At 33.9% G+C, this 25,021-nt stretch overlaps 1 protein-coding gene and 1 long non-coding RNA gene across 3 annotated transcripts in view; one reads left to right on the forward strand and one right to left on the reverse strand.

The window, feature by feature from the left end:
* Positions 1-1,328: 1,328 nt before the first annotated feature.
* Positions 1,329-3,596, reverse strand: LOC128198017 (uncharacterized). Its single transcript, XR_002886680.2, has 2 exons — positions 3,177-3,596; positions 1,329-1,471 (listed from the first exon to the last, which is right to left on the reverse strand). It is a non-coding gene; the product is annotated as an uncharacterized LOC128198017 (long non-coding RNA).
* A 4,281-nt stretch (positions 3,597-7,877) lies between these two features.
* The window catches only part of LOC112043390 (uncharacterized), a 69,148-nt gene continuing 52,004 nt past the window's right edge, over positions 7,878-25,021 (forward strand). The window contains exon 1 of one of the 2 annotated variants that reach the window (XM_024078790.2): positions 7,878-8,222. In XM_024078790.2, the coding sequence (XP_023934558.1) occupies positions 8,168-8,222 (55 nt within the window). In that variant the 5' untranslated portion in view covers positions 7,878-8,167. The remainder of the gene's footprint in view (positions 8,223-25,021) is intronic. The other variant, XM_024078791.2, reaches the window with a different exon arrangement.

Raw genomic sequence — 25,021 nt, forward strand, 5'->3', positions numbered from 1 at the left:
AAATGACGTACTTCAACATGTTTTCTGGTGAACTGACAATTTTAGTAGGTGTAGAAACACGAATATCAAGTTTGACACGCGACGTCGCGTTACCGGCCTCAGCGTAAAAGGCCGTTTCATAACAGCTTAACACCGTCCAAATAAAATGACGTACTTCAACATGTTTTCTGGTGAACTGACAATTTTAGTAGGTGTAGAAACACGAATATCAAGTTTGACACGCGACGTCGCGTTACCGGCCTCAGCGTAAAAGGCCGTTTCACGCGACGTCGTGTGATGTGGCACTGAACTTGATAAGAGAAATTTTAGTAGCAGGAGACACTTGGTGGTGTCAGACTCAGACCTGCGTGCCCCAGAGAGAAATCCTGGTCATTACCTAATGGTGATGTTATTATATCTAATATAAATATTGTTATAAAATAAATAAATAAAAATAAAAAGAGATGACATGATTACACAACTTAAATTCCTAACAAAAGGTAGCTACTGTAAATCGTTGAAGAGTTCCGTTAAGTGTCTTTCGTATTCCTAACCAGACCCCTAATGACAGTCACAACCCATCTAGGTGAAAACTCCTCATCAATACAAATTAATCAAACCCAATCACAAAGTAGCTACTTAAAACTGTTGAGGAATTCCATTAACTGTCCTTAATCTTCATCATCATACAACAACATACTTACACACTTACACACAAAATCTTCGTGAAGTTTGATGGTGTGATATAAAACATATGAAAATATACATAGAAGTGGCGAAAGGGTTGAAAGTGTGTTTCGATTTTCACACGGACGAAGTTGCGGGTGTCCGCTAGTAATAATTATAATTAACTTGCTCTTAAATTAATGAAAATAAATTTGATTAATTACCATAGAACAATCAGATATGGTAAATATATTTTATATAACATTTTATAAACAAACCATACATAATTTAAAATAAATAAGTTATAAAAAGACAAGTGTTATCTACCTTCATTCCTAATTTATTTGTTGGTAAACAGTACTCATTAAGAAAGGCTGTAGTATAACAAATGAATTGACTAAAAATGGCTATGTAGTTAGTCTGTATCTGTACACCACAGAAGGTGCGAGAGGATCACCATGAATCCATGGAATGTTAAAATATTTGTCTCATACTTGTGCATTATATGAATATCTCTGTGAGCTTTGTTCAAATTTTTTTTGGCGCACCTACTAACAGTAAACCTCCGAAACCCCTGCATATTAAATTTCATTTAAATTGTTGGAACTTTTTAGAGATTTAGCTTGTATATACACAAGGAATGCTTGTTTAAAGGTATTAAAAAGGGATTAAAACAACTTGCCTTCATCTTGTCATAAGAAGTTGGTCTAATGTGTTTATCCGTCAGGGTTGTGGTTCTTGCACGTCCGGCTTCACCATCTGTAGCATAGAGCTCCTCAATGATGGACCACTGTGCACGTTGATTACCAATAAGTAGGTCTTTTTTCTGAAAATTGTTTCGAAAACATTTTAATAAATGTGGTACTTTCTTTTTCTTTCTTTTCTTCCTGGGCCTTATCCGCACTTGGCCACTAAGGTTTGGCCGTTATACGTACGGTGGTACATCATACATGTGATATATTTTATTATTATTATATATATAATAAAATACATTATCAGGATCATTACTATTATTATGGTTAATAAGTAAATCTCAGATATTAATGAATTTATTGCTGCAACATTAGCAGACCCTTGATCTGAGACAGTACATCTCACTCCATATCCTGATTTAAATATGGCATCAAGAAGTTCTTTAAGAATATTTTTTAAATTTAAAGTTTTAATTCCATCTCGGACAAAATAAAAAGCTAAAGGTAGTTTCCAAGAATAAAATATCCCACACAGCATAAAAACTAAAACTTAATCAGCAACATTATTTGTTCTGACACCACCTCCTATTTCCATTCCATCCATTTTAATAAATGTGGTACTTTCTTTTTCTTTCTTTTCTTCCTGGGCCTTATCCGCACTTGGCCACTAAGGTTTGGCCGTTGTACGTACGGTGGTACATCATACATGTGATATATTTTATTATTATTATATATATAATAAAAGACATTATCAGGATCATTACTATTATTACGGTTAATAAGTAAATCTCAGATATTAATGAATTTATTGCTGCAACATTAGCAGACCCTTGATCTGAGACAGTACATCTCACTCCATATCCTGATTTAAATATGGCATCAAGAAGTTCTTTAAGAATATTTTTTAAATTTAAAGTTTTAATTCCATCTCGGACAAAATAAAAAGCTAAAGGTAGTTTCCAAGAATAAAATATCCCACACAGCATAAAAACTAAAACTTAATCAGCAACATTATTTGTTCTGACACCACCTCCTATATCCTCAAAACCTTGAATAACACCTGTATGAAAGTATAACATTTTGGACTAATTTTAGATAAGGAAAGTGTAAAATTTTTTTCATCATTGGTAGATATATCTAGCACCTCTGAATTTAACACCAGATAATCTTAATTGTGAGTCTACTAATACCTTTTCAAAATGACTTAACAGGGGATACTTTGATACAAAAAGTTTTAATTTAGTTAAAGATTGATATTTAGCCTTTAATCTGTTAAGTTGAGTTTTATTTTTTAGTTGTTTCTTTAATGATTATTATTAGCTTGACGTGAATTTTTCTTACGAAGAGTTTCAAACTTATCTTCCGGAACTCTATGTACAAAATCTAGCTTTCTACATGACTTGAGTCTGTTATATGACCTAACGTGCACTGGTATGTTTTCTAAAGCAGACTCACAATTAGCAGGTATGGAATCAGCTTGACTCGCAGTTGAAGTCTGTAAAGTAGACCCAACATCAGTTTGTAAATTGGAATTTTCAATAACATTGACCGGAGACAATATTGAAAACTGTTCTTTACCACTGTCAGACTGACTCTCTGAAATTTAATGGGTTTGAAGATGTCTGTCTGTATGTAATGTTAAAGTAGATGGAATATGGTCAACTATTGTACAGGAATTCATTACAATGAATGGAAAAAAAATCTATAAAATTTTGAAATTACAGATGGTGGTGAAATAGTATTTGGATCAGATTGAAGGGGTTGATTAGGAGTAGATAGTGTAATTTCTAAATTTAAAGTAGGAATAGCATCCTTTGTCAATCTATAATAATTACATACCTGGGTAGAAAGTGGTTTTCACAAATTTTAACGTTTTCTAACTGCCTACGAGTATATTTCCGTAATATTGGACAATTGATGAACGATGCCTCCCATCTAGTGTTATCACTATCAGTAAAAGGTACAGCACGTAATTTGATCGCGTTTTACACTTGGGAATAACACATTTAAAACAAAATTACTTTTATCAATAACCAAGCACGAATCGAACTACATTTTATATCTTTTTATTAATCAAAATTTATTTAAATAGTGAAGATAATTAATTAACAAGAAAGATTTATCCTTATTATTAGTAATTCCAGCGGCGCTCATGCGAATTTCAATGATTTCAATTATTGAAAAGTCAAAACCAATCTTTCGCAGTAAAATTACAATGGCGGCGCAGGCACGAGGCAACAAATTCAAAACAATCTTACACACGTGGTATAAGCACATTTCTCTTTCATTCATAAAAGCTATTATTTTTCTTTGTGTAAATTTGACCAATCACATCAGTTCTTCGATACTTAGAATTGTAACAGTGTGCAAATTTATTTAAGTGTACAGGTGAAAGAGATAGGCATGGCCACCACCTACTACAGCCCATAACAAGGAGAAGGATGGAGATATCTCTCTCTTTTGTTAGTAAAGGATGGAGGATTCTCATTTTTTATTCTACGGTTGGGAGGGCCTGGATATCGTCTCTCGATTTGTATTTGTGACGGAAATATTATAATTTTTTTATCTGTGCTCTAAAAATGTGCCATCTATTGAATGACGAAGTAACTATTTGACATTTCAAGTAACAGCTGTAGTTTCCATTTAATCTATGTTTAAAACAATTAAAGAAATAATTTTATTTTATTAAATAATAGTATAAATTTAATAAAAAAGATATAAGAATAGATTAATAATATACAAAGTTTAACATTAAGAGAAGAGGCTGCAAAAATTTTCCGGTAGATGGCGCTATAATAATTATGTTCGTATTTCGAAAGTTTCACAGTAGATGGCGCGAAAAAAGAAAACAGATTTTTTTATTTTCAAAATAATAATATTGAAATAGATGAATGTTTGTATTAGTCTATAGTGATCTGTGGTTTGTATGATCGTTTGTGGGCAGTGAATATTCCGTACACAAGTTTGCTAAATAAAAGGTAGGTATCAATTTAGTAAAGGAGAATGCCCATACAACGTCGGCCCAGGGAATCCAGGTATTCAAAAGTATATGGAAATGAGATGACAATTATGTAAAAATAATTGGCTTAATAAAAGTATCTTATATATATAATTAATATTATAGTATTCTTGAAGAAAAATACATTTTTTTAATCACTCATCTAGGGCAACATATACATATACAAGTATACTAGTATATACGCAATGGTATGGACGCAAGCTTTTAGTAAAGTCTTATTATAGTGTTAATGAGTATATAAATGATAAAAAAGCTTGGTGTTAAACTGTGTTTATACGACTGTGTGCTTAGTTTTAAATAAGTTTGTAAAATGGTGGTAAACAAAAAAAAATAAACTTTGGCTGAGTTTGTTGTGGGCTCTTCTCGGACCAAGGCTCGTTTGGAACTCTCGTAACTTTAATTTTAAGTTTTCGTGTATTATTGCCACCATTAGATTAAATTAAATTTTGACATATACCTGACCTTTCAAAAGTGCTTGTAAACTAAACCTAATTGAAATATAGTAGATTGTTATACAAGGGGCTAAAAAAAACCCATTTTAAATGAGGTATTTTTAGCCTAAATAGAAACCGAGTTTAAAATGGGTTTAGCCCCGCGTGTTACACAATACTTTTCACTACGATTGCGAGAAAATAAAATAACTCGGTACAGTATTCAATGTTTTATTTTATTTGAAAATTAAAGTGTAGGTACAAAACGCTACAACTTTGGATGTTTCGGGGAGATGCTTTTACCCGGTAACTTAATTTCCGACTACAGTGAAATTGAATAATGAGTATGAGGGGTAAACATGTTCGATAATAGGGATGATGACAGTTTTTTAAATTGTATATAAATTAAGAGTATACTAATAGTAAAGCAATTTTGTAAAAGGAACAGGGTATCTGCGATCATTACTTTCGGAGCTACAGGGATTTAAAGGGTCAGATTAGCGGCGCTGCCGCGGATCCCTGAAAAACGCCCCATACAAAATGGCTCGAAAAAATGACGTCATAGGCAATGTAATGATCGTTAGATTTGTATGCGCGTTCAAACAAAATTACTAATATCTTTGTTATTTGTGCGTTTATCTTTATAGTTCATATATTAAAAAATGTCACATTTAATGTAAGGAAGCTAAAACTGTATGAATTTTCATCTAATTACGATAAAAAAAATTTAGTAGTTTTTGAAATTTTATAATCTCATTTATTTTGCAAATATCCAGACAATCTTTGCTTTTTATGTATAAATTAGTTAACATTGACCCTATTTACACGAATGTATCATAAAAATCAATATATTCAAACCTAGTCATCATCCCCATTGTTTAAAAAACACCATGCGTAAGTTGTACATAAGAAGGCACTTGTTGTTCTTTTCTCCACTTATTAAATTTTTCTTAAGTAGGTGTTTAATTTGTAAGTCTTTTTTGATCCATCTCCAAATTAGGGTCACCATTCTCACTAGATGAAGACATAACAATTAATGTTGCGAAACATGTAAATTACGGTCACAAATGTCACAAATTCACAATGAATTTATTTAAAAATATCAAGTAATTAGATTATTATTCACGACAATATTTTTTTTAAATTCTCGCTATTTAATTTTATTTTCTTTATTAATATAATTTTTTCCCAAGAAGAAAAGGCAAAGGTATTTTATTTATGTATTATTATTACACCGTACACCATTGTCTTCAAATCTCGCTCTATAAATTCGCAACTCAAAAAAAATAACCGCATTCCACAGACAAGAACGCTGCATTTTATTCCAATTCCAAGTTTTATTTTTATCAAACAGTCAGGACTTTACCTCTGGCTCAATCGCACAACGCGCGGAGTCATATAACCAAAATAAGAAGAAGAAGGGCCTTACCGGATGATTCTATTTACGAATAAAACCTCCTTCGTTATAAAGTAGGCTAGTACTCGTAACAGACAATAATTAAAAAAACAAAATTACTTTAGCCCCTAGAGGCTAATATACTTGTTTAGTCCCGCCGCGGAGTGGTAATATGACAATGTTTTTGAGCAAGAGTAGTGAAAAATGAATTTTGAATTTAAATTTAATTTATAGATAATGTACTATATATTTATAATTTATTATATATTATTATTAATAATGTATTATATATTAATATTAATAATGTATTATATATGTATTTATAGATAATGTAGTATACTGTTAACTGTAATATAGATAATGACGAAGATATGGCAATCACAGGCTCTTAGTCCGTAACCAGACATAAGAGGTGATGAAATAAAAAACATGCAATACCTTGTTACCTGTATTACTTAAATTGTAAGTGAATAGAGGAAGTATTCTTCCTGGAAACATACACCGTTCTAACGGAATCGAAGATTTCTCTTTCGAAGGCGATCTATTGTTGTTTCCTATATACCTAAATATCGATGCCAACGGTATTTTACTTACATAACCCGGAAATAAATGCTAAACAAGGTCATGCATCAGGAATAATGATCATCATCATAATTAACAGCCTTTTTAAAGGTCCACTACATAAGTATAGATGGAATATGGTGCTACGACCTGCTAAGTTGTCTCAATGTGGGTTGGTGGGTTTATGGTGATATTTATGTTCCAAAAGACTAGAGTCTTTTATTTTTTTTTTAAGACTGTTTGTTTTTAGGCCTTTTAATTCTATTAAGGAGTCTTTATTTTTCGGAACTTCGAGCCCTAATAAACGACTAGCTTTTTAAAAAGGCTAAAAGCCCAAAGAGAGTTTAGGTTTTTTTTTATTGTAGAGAAATTTTGTACACATATAATATGGCTAGCTATGTGACGTCATACTAAATCCAATATGGCAGACTCCGTTTTTATGCACTTCTAAAAGTCACTCAAAAACCTTATTGGCGCAGTCGTTATCAACCCATATACGGCTCACTGCTGAGCTCGAGTCTCCTCTCAGAATGAGAGGGGTTAGGCCAATAGTCCACCACGCTGGCCCAATGCGGATTGGCAGACTTCACACACGCAGAGAATTAAGAAATTCTCTGGTATGCAGGTTTCCTCACGATGTTTTCCTTCACCGATTGAGACACGTGATATTTAATTTCTTAAAATGCACACAACTGAAAAGTTGGAGGTGCATGCCCCGGACCGGATTCGAACCCACACCCTCCGAAATCGGAGGCAGAGGTCATATTGGCGCAGTACAAAATTATAAATCCTCCTGCCTCCATACATTGGAGATTTGGAGCGTAAACCAACGATGTCTTGTAAGCGAACTTTAGTTTGGATTTTAATGTACGGAACCCTAAAAAAACACATGATACGTCCCTCACAAAGCAGCCGTAGTTTGTATCTCAATAATGCAAGAGCCAAGAGTTCAATGTTACTAACCCGCCGATTTCCAATTAAAGCTACACGCAGCCCTCCGCGGCCAAGCATGCATGCTAAACTTTACATAACCCGACCAAAATGACAAGACCACAACACATTTACAAAGTAACAACTGTTTACATGTTTCTTAAATCAGTTGGATTATAGCACCGTTTACACCGAGTCGCACATGACTGGCCAGTGATATTAGCAGTGCACGTTTGACTTTCGAACGCGATAACCACGCGGGAAAAATTAATATTGACGTTCGGAAATTCCGATGCGAAATGCGATGTTTTCCGTTTGCAAAATGAAAACGTAATAAATTAAATAACAATAAAACAGTGTAAATAGGTGAAAGTGGTGTAAAAAATGTTTTTTTATTGATTGTTTTTGAACGAATTTTTGATAACTTTTTTTAGTACGAATAGTGTAGTGATTTTTTTTTTTATTTTTTCAAGTGAAAGTGTATCTAGTAAAGATGAAGTATTCACATTTCTTTGGTGGATTTTTGGTGTTATTGGCTGTTTTAATAGGTGAGTCAGACAAATTAATTAGCATTGCTAAGTAATTACTAGTCTTTCGACATTTTGATCTTGTATTGCGTTTATAGTTAACGTTAAATATTTAGATTCAGGTACCTCTATAATTACCTATAAAAATTAACAACCCACTATTCTAGATTTATAATCTTTTGGTAATTATTAGTTACAGGCTAATTAATAAACAAGTAACCTCACACTTGAATCTTAAGCCGAAATCTTGTACTATTAATACTTAAGTACCTTATTTTGTTTTTTTTTTATATTTTGGACTTTTTGGTAAATATTAATGCTTGTTGTTAAGCGTCAATTCTTAATTAAGAATAATAATACTAAAAAAAATTAAAAAAAGTTTATATAAATTATAAATATGAAATATATGTAAATGTTGAATAACTTCAGATATTGAATTACAAGCGGAAGCCCGCGACTACATTCGTGCAAAATTCTGTTTTTTACAAATCCCGCGGGAATCATGGATTTTCCAGGGCTATGTGTTACCTAATGGGTAATCCAGGGTATAATCTATCTCCAGTTCTAATTTCAGCTAAATTGGTTTAGTAGTTTTGGTGTGAACGGATAACAAATATATACACACACATACAACCTTTGTAATAATATTAGTGTGAGGTTCTGTAGATTGACTTAAAGTATTCAATATAAATTATATTTCTTTTTTTTCTTTCGGTTTTTCGCACTTGTCTGCACTGCTGGTATATTAATATAACCATCTGAGCATCATTGTTTATTTTTTTTCAATGAATGCCGTAATGCGGTCTGAAATTAAGACAATTATGTAAAAAAGATTAGCCGACGCCCTGTATTTCCACCTACGTAGTTCCCGTTCCCATGGAATTACGGGGATCAAATATAAGCTCACATATAAAGTAGCTGTTTATTGGTAAAGGAATTTTCAAAATCAGTATAATAGATCTAAAGATTACCCCTACCTCACAAACTGTACCAATTAATAATATTAATAATACAAGTAGGTATATGAAAATGATACCCATGAAAATGATCCATCCTTGAAAAACTAAGTGCACAAACCTTTCTCTAGAATCACTCTATCTAGTGATGATAACCGCATGAAAATCAGTTGAGCGCACAGACGGCAAGAAGCTATTTTGTTTTACACAGAGATTTCGGGGTTATGCTTACTTATATGGATATATTAAAAGTCTTACTCGAATGCCACCTTGCTATAAAATGACCGCTTTAATTATGTTAACCATGGACAATATATAAACAATCATTATGTAATGATTACGTTGAGATAAAAAAAAAAAACATTACGGGTAAAATCGTACCTAATTATTGTGGCCTTAATACTTCGCATCCTTGTAAAATGTTGCGATTATAAATAAGAAATCTGTATTAATAACCTACTAATAAAATTACTAACCCGAAAGTTTGTATGAATGTTTGTTACTCTTTCGCGAAAAAACTACTGAATAGATTTGGCTGAAATATTAAATAGAGATAGAATAGACAGTTGGGCTACTTTTTATTCCGAAAAGATCCTTGGTTCCCGCGAGATTTGTTAATAAGAACATCCACGCGGTTGGTTTAAGTCGCAGGTGTTGAGGTCGATAGTTTATCATAAAACCAAGTCGGTTGTTATCAATGTTTATTGTTATTAGATAAAATGTCTTCTATATCCTTGTATTGTACTGTTAAAGCGAAATTAAAGAATTAATTAAAATTAAGGTCCCTTGATGCCTTTTGACTGACTTTTACTCTTCCTTCATCACATTTAAAATAAATTTACCAATACTTCATACAATTAACATCAAGTTTTACGAGCTATTGGTGTAAGCTGAGGACCTGTGATTGTCAGTTCTTCATTATTCTATCAGACCCTCAATGGTCCAAGTTTATATCGTATTTTTTCCGTTCAAAATAAAAATAAAAGTCTAATGAGCATGAGGACGATGAGGGTCTAGAGTTTTATTTTCTCTCATAGCCTCCATGGCCCAAATAGGATGAGCACTGACTGAAAAACATGTGATATCTAATATCTTAAAATGCACATGTCAAACTTACGCTGTCTGAATCGAAGGCAGGCGTAATATCCATTGGGCTATTACGTCCACTGGGTCGTTATCTATCTATCTATATTTATTTATTATAGTTATAAGACGGCTGGTCGTTATGCTTTCTTAGTAACGATCCAGTGAAAGTGGCACCGCCCGAGCCCTGCCAGTAATTTATTAATGACGTAGACCTGTTTTTTCATTGATCCACGGTGGTTAATTTACGAAGTTTTATTGTGACAGATTTATGGAAGCAATTGGCAATGCTTTTCTGCAAACATGATAGCATGATTAAAATTGTAAATTATTTTTATGTCGTTAAAAAGCGCAGCAGCTGAGATTTTTGTCAGTTCTTTTCAGTAGAATCTGCATTCTAAACCGTTGGTAAAGTCATAAATATGTGAGAAAAAGAAAAAAAGATTCCGACGAACTGATAAGGTTATCAGTTCGTCGGAATCTTTTTTCTCCTCCTTATTTCTGTTAAAAATATTTGATTTTATATTCTAGGGTAACAGCGTTACACTTGAGACTGAATCGTCATTGATAAGTAAATATTGCGGACATACAAATAAACATGAGCCGAAATAGCCCAGTATGATGATGATGATGATGATATGACCTCTGCCTCCGATTCCGGAGGGTGTGGGTATGAATCCGGTCCAGTGCATGCACCTCCAACTTTTCAGTTATGTGTATTTTAAGTAATTAAATATCACGTGTCCCAAACGGTGAAGGAAAAACATCGTGAAGAAACCTGCATACCAAAGAATTTTCTTAATTCTCTGCGTGTGTGAAGTCTGCTAATTCGCATTGGGCCAGCGTGGTGGATTATTGGCCCCTCTCATTCTACGAGGAGACTCGAGTGCAGTGAGCAGAATCAGAATATGGGTTGATAATGGTGATGACAAATATACATACTAATCACATTTCTTAAGTCTCTAGGAGTTGGGAAAGCGCGTCAAAATAATAGCTCCTTCAACATAAATTTAAATCAGCTTAATAGCCACTTTTCCTCTACTTGCGTCATTGATGACGCCACTAAACTTACTACTAAAAATAATTTACTAGCTTTACCCACTTCTGATGATCCTGCTTTTATTTTCTGTCAAGTCACTGATAGTGATGTTGAGAGAAGTATTCGTGAGGTCAACTCTGATGCTATTGGTACTGACTGCATTAGTCGGAAGATGATTATTCCTCTCATTAACCTACTAGCTCCAATAATTAAATCCTTATTCAATTTCTCCATGTCTTCCGGGAGTTTTCCTTCCTCTTGGAAGGATGCTCAAGTCATTCCACTACCCAAAAAATTAAATCCTTCCTGCTTTTCTGACTATAGGCCTATTTCCATCCTCCCATTCCTTTCGAAAGTTTTTGAGCGTTTAGTCCATCGTCAATTAAGCCTTTTCCTAACCCGACAGAATCTTTTAAATCCTTTTCAATCTGGTTTCCGCACTGGTCATAGTACGACTACTGCATTAGTAAAAATTACCGAAGATATTCGTTTTAATATGGACAATCAGTGTGTCACAGTGTTGGCCTTACTAGATTTCAGCAATGCATTTAATAATGTCGATTTCGAACTTCTACTAGCCAAACTAGCTTCTCTCAACATATCTCCTAATGTGATTGACTGGTTTCATAGTTACTTGTTCGGACGTCGGCAGCGTGTGCGAGTCAATGACTCTGTGTCTGATTGGTGCACAATTTCTGCCGGCGTACCGCAAGGTGGCGTGTTGTCTCCTCTTCTTTTTTCTCTTTTTATAAGTTCTATTACTCTTCAACTTACCTCGCTCTATCACCTGTATGCAGATGATCTCCAAATATATGCTCAGTCCAAACTGGCTGATTTACCCAATGCAATAGATGCCATAAATAAAGATTTAGATTGTATAGTGCAATGGAGTAAGGCTTATGGCCTTAAAGTCAATCCGTCTAAAACCCAAGTTATTATTATAGGCAGTCACAGTTTGGTTGCACGTATTGACTGGGATAATATTCCATACGTAATCTTTGATGGAACGCGTGTGCCATTTAGTGACACGGTTAAAAATCTCGGAGTTACTTTTGACAAGTATTTCACTTGGGCCCCTCAGGTAAGCAGAGTAAGTGGGAAGGTGTTTGCATCCGTGGGGTCACTTCGTAGGTTACGAAACTTCCTTCCTTTATCTACTAAAATTGCGCTTGCACAATCTCTCCTGTTACCAATTCTCGATTACGCGGACACTTGTTATCTAAATTTGAGTGAAGAATTACTGGATAAACTTGAGCGCATTCAGAATGTTTGTATAAGATTCATATTTGGACTTCGCAAATATGACCATGTTTCCGAATTTCGCGAAAAACTCAAGTGGCCCTCGATCCGCCTTCGCAGGAATACTCACATTCTGTCTTTTTTGTATAATGTCCTGTTTAATCCTACGACTCCGATTTATTTAAAAGAGCGTTTTAGCTTTCTAAGTGATACTCACTGTCGCTCCCTTCGCTCTGAAGACAACCTAATCTTAAAAATTCCTTCCCATAATACTTCCTTCTATTCTAAATCCTTTTCTGTTAAAGCTGCTCGGCTCTGGAATTCATTGCCCTTAGACATTCGGCGTGCCCAATCTCTAACCTCTTTCAAACGGCTGGTAAACATGCACTTTTTTCCTCCCTGATCTTTTAATTTAACTTATTAATCCAAATTACGCTTGTATGTGTATTATGTTTATTTATTATTATTTTTGAATTATTTTGTTTATTTATTTTTCTTTTGTCTTCCCTTAGATGCCGTCTTGTTTTTATGTTTTGCAGGTTTTCATGTATGTATGTATGTATGTATGTGTGTATGTATGTATGTATGTATGTATTAATGTATGTATGTATGTATGTATATATGTATTTCTTTGTATATATGTATGATGTAGTTAAGTATAGTCTATGTATTATTATTATGTATTATTGCTTAATATTTATGTATTTAAATTACTTAACTTTTCTTATTTTTTGTGTGCGTATACCCGAATCGGTGCTTACGTTTTTTTTTTTTCTCTTCCACAGTGGTTGTCTGGAAGAGATCGCTCTTTAGCGATAAGACCGCCATTTGTACATTAGTTTCTAAGTGTTATTATAAGTTATTGTTTATTTTTGTTTTTAATGTACAATAAAGTATATTTCTTCTTCTTCTTCTTCTTCTTCTAATCGAATATACTAACTTCTTTTTATAAAGTCAGTCAAAACTTATCCGGAAATTTTTAAAGTATACAATTAATAATTGTTTATCGAGATTATAGTAATAATACATATAGTATTTCATTGAAATCTTGGTTTCCTAAGTAATGTAGTAAACAAAACTCGATCAGAACAGAACCGGTCGAGATGTGTGTCATATCGGGCACAGAGCAGTGAGGTGAGGCTGGGGACCGTTATTGATTCGATACGCTTTAATGTGCAAAACAAAATGTTTTAACCGAATTGCGAATTCAGGGCAACGTGAAGCTTTTAAAATTGGAATGTTCTTTTATTTTAAATTTCGAACTGTTGTTTTATGAAGGTAGATATAAAATTATACAAAGTTTCACTTAAAATATTTTCTTTATCACTCAACAAAATATTTTCTATACCTAATAGGCTCTCTAATCAATATACTCGTAACTAATATATTTTTTTAAAGTTTTTTATTTAATTTTTCAAACTGTTTTATAATGAATATAAATGTAAAATAATATTAAAAAGAAGTGAGATTTATTTTTTGTTTGTTTCCTACGGTTTACCTCAAAACTACTCGACTGATTTTAATATTTTTTTTTTGGCAGAACAACACTTACCGTGCTAGTCGATAACATACGAGTACTAAGTCCCATATTCTTAAATTTCCACGTATTTATTGATGACTTCAACGTCAAGACAAGAGCAAGTTGTTTGCAGGTTACTTAGTAGGGGGTAATTTTGCCCAAGACAGACAACGGTGAATATTAAAAATTAATAAAAGCAAAAGGCATCAAATACCGAAAAATGCTGGACTTACAATGATGAATTTGACAGGGAGGTAGCTTATAGTTAGAAAACGTCTGTTAAGAACGGATTTTGCAACACGGTTGGATAAGGAAGTTCTGAGAGCGGACGGAGACGCGGGCATCCGCTAGTTGTTTAATAAACAAAATATTTCGACCAAAATTCTACTACGCAATAAAATAAATAGCTGAATATGTTTAACATTGGTTTGATTGCCGTATTACACCGCGACAAACATTGGCACACGGAATATTGCGTGCAGTGTAAGAGTAATATTAATGCTTTCGCGTTCGACGCGCGTTGATGTCTTTTCTTAAGAAAAATTCACTTACAGTAGCGGCATTCTGTAACGATTCGTAACTCGACATTTGATTTGTGATGTCTATATCTCTCTCTGTCTATAGAATGGTGTTATATAGTGAGAGATAGACGAACGAATTCAAAATTCACACTGTTGAGATTTTTCGTTTGCTTAAAGAATGAAAAACAGAAGATACAGTACCTAATCGAATTTGGTATTAAAAATAACTGACGGATTTAGAGTAATATATAAATAATATATAAATAAAAATTCAAATAGCTACTTGATCTTTAATTTGTCTGCGTGTAATAACAAAAATTAAAAAAAAATTGGAAGGCATATAGTACTTAGTAAAACCAGGAAGAGCCTAAGCAGCTCGCTATTTTAAATTAATCAACATTAATTATATTAACTGTTATTTTAATTAATTATTTCTATTTTATTACTTCTATTTCCTATGTGAAAGTGAAAGCCTGTCCAATTGCCTCCAAGAAATTTTATCAACAGTTTAATAACCCCAACTTTACATAAATTTGTGTTTAACATGTTTTTTTCCTATATATTTAAAAAAAACTATTGACTATTTTAGTTTAATCGAAATTAATTAATACTTGTATTATAACCGATGTGCGAGATAAAAAATCATTGAAAAATTTCTTCGTTGTCTTTGTTGTATCCCTCTTAAAAGAGATTATAGAATGCCTGAACTCTGATAACATCTCATCATTCAATTATGATGAAATGGTTAATCATTTGTCATTTCACCCCGCTACCCCACACAATTTAGATTTCATTTTGCCGGTTCATCGCATCCCGCTATTATGCCTACCACCATGTCTTAGCATAAAGTAAGTAATACGAGATTTCATTTAATGTATTAATAAATAAAAAACTATTTACTCTCAAATCTCTTTACGTTTCTTTTTGTTAGTATTGTTGTAAGGAAAAAAAATATATACTTAATTAATATTAGTTGGTATGTTGTAACAATATCTATGAGATAAGAGCTCTTCTCGGGTAAAGGCCTCCTCCATTCTTTTCCATGACTCCCTTTCAGGAAAGGAAATAATGTATACAGGTAAACATATTTTTTATGTATTATGAGAACGTTAAAGGATAATGAATGATTATGGCCTTTCAATGATATGAGAAAATGTTCTGAATAGACAGTGTAGCATCTTGACACACATGTCAAATAGCGTACGTAATATATGAACTCTATAATGATAATATGAGGTAAGCGACCACTTAACCATTTCGCACTTTAGTATTACGTGATGGATAATAAATATAAAGTTGACGTCTTTATATCAACTTTGAAAAAGTGATTTTTTCATGTAGTAATTACAAAAAAAGTTTATTGAAAGATATTGTTGTAATGTTATCAATCGCATCGGCCGTGGCTAGTTACCACATGATCGATAACGTATCGCCAAGCGATTTAGCGTTCGTGTACGATCTGCGTAAAAAACGTCAGAGTTTATTTCATAAACGTATTATCATCCTACAAGTACTAAAAGCCGCTTCCATTTTAAACTGCGTAGTTATTCAACGACCTGGAGCTTATAGCCGTGTGACACGTCGATCACCTTTCTACAAATGCTTCGAAGATTTAAAAAATGTATGAGAATGATATTCATGATCGACAGGTCACGTGACCACGTTATCGATCGGATCCACCATTCCGATACATTTTGTTAGCTTTCGAAGCGTTAAAGTTTGTAGAAAGGGAATTGACGTGCCGAGGGTGAGATTGCAGTCAAAGTTAGTTTGTAACTTTATTGCAGACAAATAACGTAACAAAAATCACATTACATTACATTTTTGCAGCGGCTACTAAAGCGATTTGGCTGAATTTTGAAATGGAAATAAGACTTTACTTTGGATTAACACATAGGACTACTTTTCATCCCGGAAAAATCCATGATTCCCGCGGGATTTGTGAAATACTGAGTTCCACGCGGACGAAGTCGCGGGCGTCCGCTTGTGTTATATAAATAAGGATTTTCGTAGAGCATATAATTAATCAATCAATTTATTACTAAAGCTAAGTTAAGAGAGCAGTGATAGCCCAGTGGATATGACCTCTGCCTCCGATTATGGAAGACATAGGTTCGAATCCGGTCCGGGGCATGCATCTCCAACTTTTCAGTTGTGTGCATTTTAAGAAATTAAATATAAAGTGTCTCAAACGGTGAAGGAAAACATCGTGAGGAAACCTGCATACCAGAGAATTTTCTTAATTTTCTGCGTGTGTAAAGTCTGCCAATCCGCATTGGGCCAGCGTGGTAGTCCAAGGCCTGATCCCTCTCATTCTTAGAGGAGACTCGAGCTCAGCAATGAGCCGAATATGGGTTGATAACGAATTTAAGTTATAGGTAGTTAATACCAACGCTGTCTACGTCTCAGTCACTGCCATTCCCACCTGCGCGAATCCACTTTCCCCGCAACGAAAGTTTTTCTATTTCTGTCACATACCTACCAATTAGCATAATTTAGGCTCAACAGTCTGATGCCACCGTTTGGTTGGTAAAAGTTGTGTTGACAATAACAGTGTTCGGAATATAATTTTGGTGGAGAAACTTTTAAAACGTGCTCTTTTTACCATATTATGTTTTTTTCCACTGCAATTTGATGTGTGAATATATAGTACTTAACTTACTGAGGTTGCTACTAATGCCATCAAACTTTAACAAAAAATTGCAAATAGTAATCTTCTTTTATTATGTTGTTTATTGCCTGAGAAGAAGAATGTTTCTCCATTTCTACTTTTTTCTGTAATATCTCTTAAATTATTTGACTTATTTATACTAAATGATAGTATTGTTGTAAAAATATTGTAACCGATTTTTAGTGTAGAATAAATAACCTTACACACTTAAGCTGTTTCCGAGCGAAATACCTTTTTTTTAAATATTTAATTTACAGAAATAGTTGGTTTGTTTTAAAGTTTTATATTGTATTATTTTAAAATTTTAGGTTCTGAGAATGAGTCTACATTTACATTTTTAAGTTGAGATAGTTTCGCGATTTAGCTTTTGCAATTCAATATACATAGTATATATTAAAAATATACATAGTATATTGAAGTATTTAAGAGTTGAAGGGACAACCCATGGATCATCAGAAAATAAAAGTTATCCAACTTGTTTGTTTAATGGTTTCCCCTAAAAGATAAATTATATTATCAAATATTGTGTTAAGAAATATTTTTGGATCTTGCTATGTATGTAAATATTTTAAAGTAATGTCAACAAACTAGGTTGAGTTTATTTTTGATACACATATTTTGAACAGGCATAAAATACAAAGAAAACTAACTAAGAATATTATTACTTTGCAGTAGTGGCATTAAAAGACAAATTAAATATTATTTTTCTATTCTTTAATAATAATTACACTAATGTTGAGTCAACTGTTATTGTTTCGATAGTTGTTTCAGTCAATGGTCTTATAGCGAAAAGCTTCGACCAAAATCCTAAGAAGCTTTCAATAGACTGTAGGATCAAGAGTCGGATACAGAAGGCAGAATTTCTTGAGACGGCGCGTATTGTGAGGAGGTTCCTCACTCTGGAGCCCTGACCACCATTTGCTTGGGCACTCAAATGTCCCGCAGCGGGAGAGTTGATTTTTTTATAAATTTTTAATAGTGTTTTGTATTATATTTTATATTGACTTTGTTAAAAATTTAAAAAAAAGGTAAATAAATAAAAAAAGGGGGAGAGTAAAAAATATACTAATAGTTTGCAAATAGTCAATCATAACAAAATTAATTAAATCATAAATAGAGTATTATTTAATCATATGTTCTATGTATATATTATCACTACACTGGCAATGAAGCTTTGTCTGGAAATAGACATTTTTTTTTACAAATAATTTAACTGCAATATAAACGAGGTCATGTTAGCTTAGAGTCATAAATTAACAATAAAAAATTAGCGTGATAAATAAGAATTTAGCGTTGTAATATCAATAAATTATTATTTTTTTTGGGATTGTAATTCAATTTCATGATTATACTCTTATCTAAGTTTTGAAGGATTTATTAAAATAAGTCTTAAATGATGAAACAGACTTGGAAAGTTATCTATCTTCTCAATTATAATTATATTTTTATACGTTAAGGTCTGTGTTTACATTTAAATCGAATCAAAAATTTAGTAATAATATATTGTTTATTTTATCACAACTACCTGATGTTTATAATTAAAATTGAACTGACGGCTCCAAATTACACCAATTCCCTAACTCTGAAAATGATGTATGCGAAAGAATTTCTATATTTTGTGCCTGACCCAGGTTTCGTACCCAGGAACTCATCATTCGAAACCACATTAGCAACCATTGGACAAATGGGGCTATTAAATAAATAATGCATGCTATTGCAAATTAGCATGCGAGGCTTATACTCACGCCGTGGGATTTTTTAAGAAATCTATCGCCGTTTCGCCCTTGACTCTATTCTAGCCAATGCGATATTATCTGGAAAATCCATCAATGGTTGGTCAATCGTAAATAATATTAATTAATATAATGTATATTCGTGTCAGCTAAACCCATTAATGTACAAAGTTATTGTTTGCGTAAAAAGCTTACTTAATTTAACACTAGCCAAGAAAAAAACAATTAAAACAAATCTTAACCCCGTATTAATCAGCTAGCCTATTCACTATTGGTCTTCATTACCTAACCTATTAAAATAATCAAATCAATTGACAAAGTGTCATTTAAAGTGTTTTTCAAATAGCATGTGTACCGTAGAGACAGTTGCCTTATAACGTTCATAATACGTATTATTACCGTGAATCGCGGCAAACTTTCAAGAATGATACGAACTGCCACCGTACCAATGCTATCTGAAAAACACTATACCTACAGTGTGATATCCACTGGTAAGCATCGGATGACATTTTTACATAGAATTTCATTTTCGTATAAAGATAGTGAATTATCCTGCAGATACATAAATGAAGTCTCGTTAATTACTAGTACCAAGTTCTTTATAAATGAGCTCGCTCGGGGAAATACCACAGTTACTACGTAGTCTATCCCATCATAGGCTGCATCCTCACTTAACATCAGATGAGATCGCAGAAAAAGATTAACTTGGCTATACTAATATTATAAAGAGGATAGACTTGTTTGCTTCTTTGTTTGCATTGAATAAGCTCTATAACCACTGAACCGATTTTAAAAGTTCTATCAATGCCGGGAAGCTACACTATCCCCGATTGCTATAGGCTATATTTTATCCCAATATTCCTACGGGAACAGAAACCATGCAGGTGAAACCGCGCGGCGTCTGCTAGTATTTACTAAAGAAAAAAGAACCCCTCACTGATCAGGAAAGAGGCCTGGCTTTGATGCCATATTGATCGTAGCAAATCATACTTATTCAGGTCATTAAAGTGTAGGTTGAATGTGTGCGGCCATTAATCTGAGCCATCACCTTCGGCTCGCCTTGATTGTGAAGAAAACGTCGAAATAATATGATTTAGCGTGTTGTAATGGGAAGTAATTTGTGTGAATAGCTTTGGCTGTGACGTCACGAGGTTGCGCGGAGCCTTCAGTTGTACTGTATGGAATTTAACTGGCTTTTTGGTCTAGGGCTAATTCTATTATATTACTAGACTAGGTGTCTGCGGCTTTGTTCGCGAGGAACCCTTGTTTGAAAGCAGAATGTCCTACAATGCATTATTTTGATTTTTGGAATTTAAAACAAAATAGCTTTTAAGTTATTTAAACAAATAGACGACAATTGACCATGCCCTTTTCTCCGAAACTACTGTATCTAAAAATTGGAAAAAAGTATAGAAACTAGCTTGTTACTTTTTTTTTTTTATTGAGAAAGAAATTACTTGTTACTTGAAGATTTTTTCAGACATATATTTTAATCAATTTACAGAAAATGATAAATTATATATTTACCTCGTTCGTGACTTATTTTATCTGTTGGTGAAAACCACATGAAAATCCCATCTGACAGAGAATAGACATACATATGCGACAAACGACTTTGTTTTAAAATATGTACCAATAGATATGAGATAGGCTTGATATATCTAATTGTCTTATAAAATCAACGACTAAGTTGAAACGTACTTCCCTAAAATATCATTATCATTATTATCATATCAGCCGATGGACGTCCTCTGCAGGACATAGGCCTTTTGTAGGGACTTCCAATTCACGATACTGAGCCACCTGCATCCACTTAATACTCCGCTTTCTAGTGCGGGGTCGCCATTCCAGCACTTGACCCCAAGGTGCCTAAAATATGCCTATTCATAATTGAGATAAGTAGGTAAGTCATTAGATGTAATATCTAAACACAATACAACATTACCGAATTCGCTAATCATTTTGTGTTTTGAAAAAATGTCATGATATGCCCCCATGTCACAGATGTTACTTATTACGTTTTGTAAACCTTTCGTAACCTCCAAGGTGGCATCTTTCTATTTAACGTTCCTCATTGGCCAATATTTACGATAGTGTTGAAAGAATTCACATTTCGTTAAATAGCTATAATATGCTGTCGGATACTTTGTCAATGTGTTGAAATTGCGTTGCTTTATATAAGATATTTATCATATTACTAGATGAGATCTGATGACCTAAATATTACACCAATTTACTATACAATTTGTTGTAGGTACGACCAAATGTGAGGAGATTTAGTTTTAGCCACATTGTGAATGTAAAGGCGTGACATAATTGCGTAGGAGTATAATCGGCTTCAACGTATGTAAGAAGAAGTCTTATAGTAGCCGAAGCTCTGTTGGTAAAGCCTTGGTATTTTTTTTTATTCTTTACAAGTAGCCCTTGACTACAACCTCACCTGATGGTAAGTGATGATGCAATCTAAGATAGAAGCGGGCTAACTTGTTAGGAGGAGGATGAAAATCCACACCCTTTACGTTTTCTGCACGACATCGTACCGAAACGCTAAATCGCTTGGCGGTACATCTTTGCCGGTAGGGTGGTAACTAGCTACGACCGAAGCCACCAGCCAGACCTGGACCAATTAAGAAAACCTCAATCAGCCTAGCCAGGGGTCGAACCCAGGACCTCCGTCTTGTAAATCCACCGCATATACCACTGTGCCACGGAGGCCGTCAAATTCAAAAGAGAGGGACTGGATTTGATTTCCAGTTATAGGGTCAATTTAGAATTGTACCTACGTTTTCTGAATTGGCTCAGGTCTGGTCTGATAGTTGGCTGTCAGAGTTAATAAATTAACGTGATATTTTGAAGTGAAAGTGTTTCGCGTAAAAATAGAAGTATTTGTAGAATAAACCTATACCTTCCCCTACTAAGTGCTAACAAGGCAGTTAAGGGCTAACTTATTACTTACTAAAAAAAAACTAAAGCTTGTTTGTGTTCTGCTGTATGCACTTAATGTATCGCAGGCCATCTCAATTTTTGGTAAAGTTATACAAATTACCATCATTCGATTTCTACTCTCTTACGGCCGTTTTCAATAACCTATCTATCCGCCATTTCGCTTTCTAAAGTTAAGAAAATCTATCTTTCTGTTCTTATCTGCTTTTCAATAAACTACTGACAGATAGTTTGACTGTTACTGACAATCGAGGATAGCTATCTATCCGTAATCTTGGGTAGGTTATTGAAAACGCCGTTATTGTATAAAAGACAAACTCCGAAACACGCACATTTTGTTAAAAAACTATGTAGGTTAAACTTTTACAAACGAGTCAAATTAAAAACCCACATGATACCATTTAAGTAGCTTGAAATATAATGGTGACTAACTGCCAAGGTTTGCTGAGGACTGAGTATGGAATGCGTTTATTTAGACGTGTTAATCTTCGAAGTCCGGCCTACGGTGAAATATAGTTGGAGAATCTATAATTTGTCCTTGTAACAATTAAAATAAACGTTTATTTTAATTTAGATTATTTTTTGGTTAAGATAAGGGCATGCGTTGTATAGACCTTGTCAAATATTTATAGAGAGAACTATTCTGTATAGTCATAAACTAATAATAACTGTTAATAGTTATTTAACTATTGGCCTTATTAGAAGTCTCAAAGTCACTCAAGTCTCAAGTCAGCGGGCGATGGAGCGAGCTATGCTTGAGGTTTCTCTGCATGATCAAATCAGAAATGAGGAGATCCGCAGACGAACCAAAGTCACCGACATAGCTCAGCGAGTCGCGAAGCTGAATTGGCAATGGGCAGGCCACATAGTTCGAAGAGCCGATGGACGTCTGGGTCACAAGGTGCTGGAATGGCGACCCCGCACCTGAAAGCGCTGTGTTGGTCGACCCCCCACTACATGGACCGAGGACATCAAGAGAGTTGCAGGGAGCTGTTTGATGCTGGCAGCTCGAGACAAGAGGCCTAATATGTCCATTGGCTAATAATAGTGATGATGATGATCCTATATCTATGTGAATGATATTGAAAACGTAGTACCTTAGACTTAGTAGATAAACTATATAGAATTGTAGAGACCTTAGCAGCCTATTTTAACAGGGCCAGACCTCCAACGCGGTTAAGCAGGTTTAGGGTGACAACGTTTATTTTGATGGTCTCCGTGGCGCGCGGTGGATTTACAAGACGGAGGTCCTGGGTTTGATTCACGGTTGGACCGTTAGAGGTTTTCTTAATTGGTCCAGGTCTGGCTGTTTGGAGGCTTCCGGCAGAGACATACTGCCAAGCGATTTACCGAAAGGGGTGTGAATTTCCATCATCATCCTCCTAACAATTTAGCCCGCTTCACATCTTAGATTGCATCATCACTAACAATCAGGTGAGATTGTAGTCAATAGCTAACTTGAAAAGAATTAAGTGCATTCAATAAAAACGGTAACCTAACCTAAGTTCATACATTATAAAAGCCAGTAATCAATTGAATTGTGACCTTAACCCACGGTCAGGCGAACAATACCGACCGGAGCCAGTTCTAGTATAACAAGTTGTAATCATAGAGAAATGTGTCACAGTAATCGGAGCATACAAATGAAATTGCCTGTAAAATTACCCCCCTTCTAATTTATGTGCCATTGACCGTGCAGACAAATACTTGAAACTGGTAACTGAAGTTTTAACTACATCTATACACTAATATTGTAAATAGGAAAGATTTATATTTTTTAACGATTAAACTCTAAAAGCTACATTATCAGGGAGTAATCGCGATAGCCCAGTGGATATGACCTCTGACTTCGATTCGGAGGGCGTAAGTTTGAATCTTGTCCGAGGCATGCACCTCCAACTTTTCAGTTATGTGCATATTAAGAATTTAATCATGTGTCTCAAACTGTCAAGGAAAAACATCGTGAGAAAACCTGCATTTCTGAGAATTTTCTATATTCTCTGCGTGTGTGAAGTCTGCCAATCCGCATTGGGCCAGCGTGGCCTAACCCCTCTTATTTTGATAGGAGACTCGTGCTCAACAGTGAGCCGAATATGGGTTGTTGATGATGATGACATGGTCGTAGGCTCTATTTTTATATCCGTATCCTAAAGTAACTATGCGGGTGTTTTTTCGCTATATTTCAAAATTCGTTGGATTAAAACAATAAGTAATTAATTTCCAATAGTAATGAAACAAAATCTAAAGTCTTTCTGTGCTTGAGTTAACTGCGAAAACACGTTGATTAATGAATATTTCAAGCATGACTAGAAAAAGCTTGAAATATTTCAAAAACACATTTTGTACATTATTGAGGAAGGTAGAGATTTCATAAAATATGGCGCGCATATGACCTATGCCCCAATTTAACCATTTACTTATTGATAAGTGTTGACAAAGACAAAATTTGTAAATAAGCTTTTCGACACTTATAGGTGGTGAATCAGACCCTTAAGATTTTATTGTATGCACGGAACATTGTAATTTAATATTTAAATACAAAAATCATTATACTCTTTCGTAGTTTAAATATCAGTCCATTAGATCGTTTCGTTACACATTTTTTGCCACAAATTGATCCGCTCACAGACATAAGTGACCGTCTACTTATGCTAATTCACAAACTCACGGCCGCCGCCGTATTCGCACGGTAAAAACCACATTTCGTTTACCGAAATTGGGATCAAAATAAGTCTTATATCTCGTTGTTTTTTTCTAATGTTTAACCTAACTAATGTAAGTTTGTCTGTTTGTAACAATAGGTAACTAATTAGTTGATCAATACAAATGCCTAATTGTGACACGCGTTATTGGTTCATAAAACGATATATATGTTTATAAAGAGTCACTGAGGATGTTTTATTGAGCAAAAATGTTATATATCCCGAACTTTTCCTGATAAGTTTGAGTACATATAACTGACTCTCAGTTATATGTACTCAAACTTATCAGGAAAAGTTGACATATCTTATTATAAGAAAAGTTTTGCAAAAAATAATCTAAAAAACATGCATTTTCTTAAAGCAGATGAGACGACTTTGGTCGTGATAAAGGAGTCAGAATTTGGTTTTAGATTA

Source organism: Bicyclus anynana, chromosome 22, assembly GCF_947172395.1.
Source record: "Bicyclus anynana chromosome 22, ilBicAnyn1.1, whole genome shotgun sequence".
In the NCBI taxonomy this organism is placed as follows: Eukaryota; Metazoa; Arthropoda; class Insecta; order Lepidoptera; family Nymphalidae; genus Bicyclus; species Bicyclus anynana.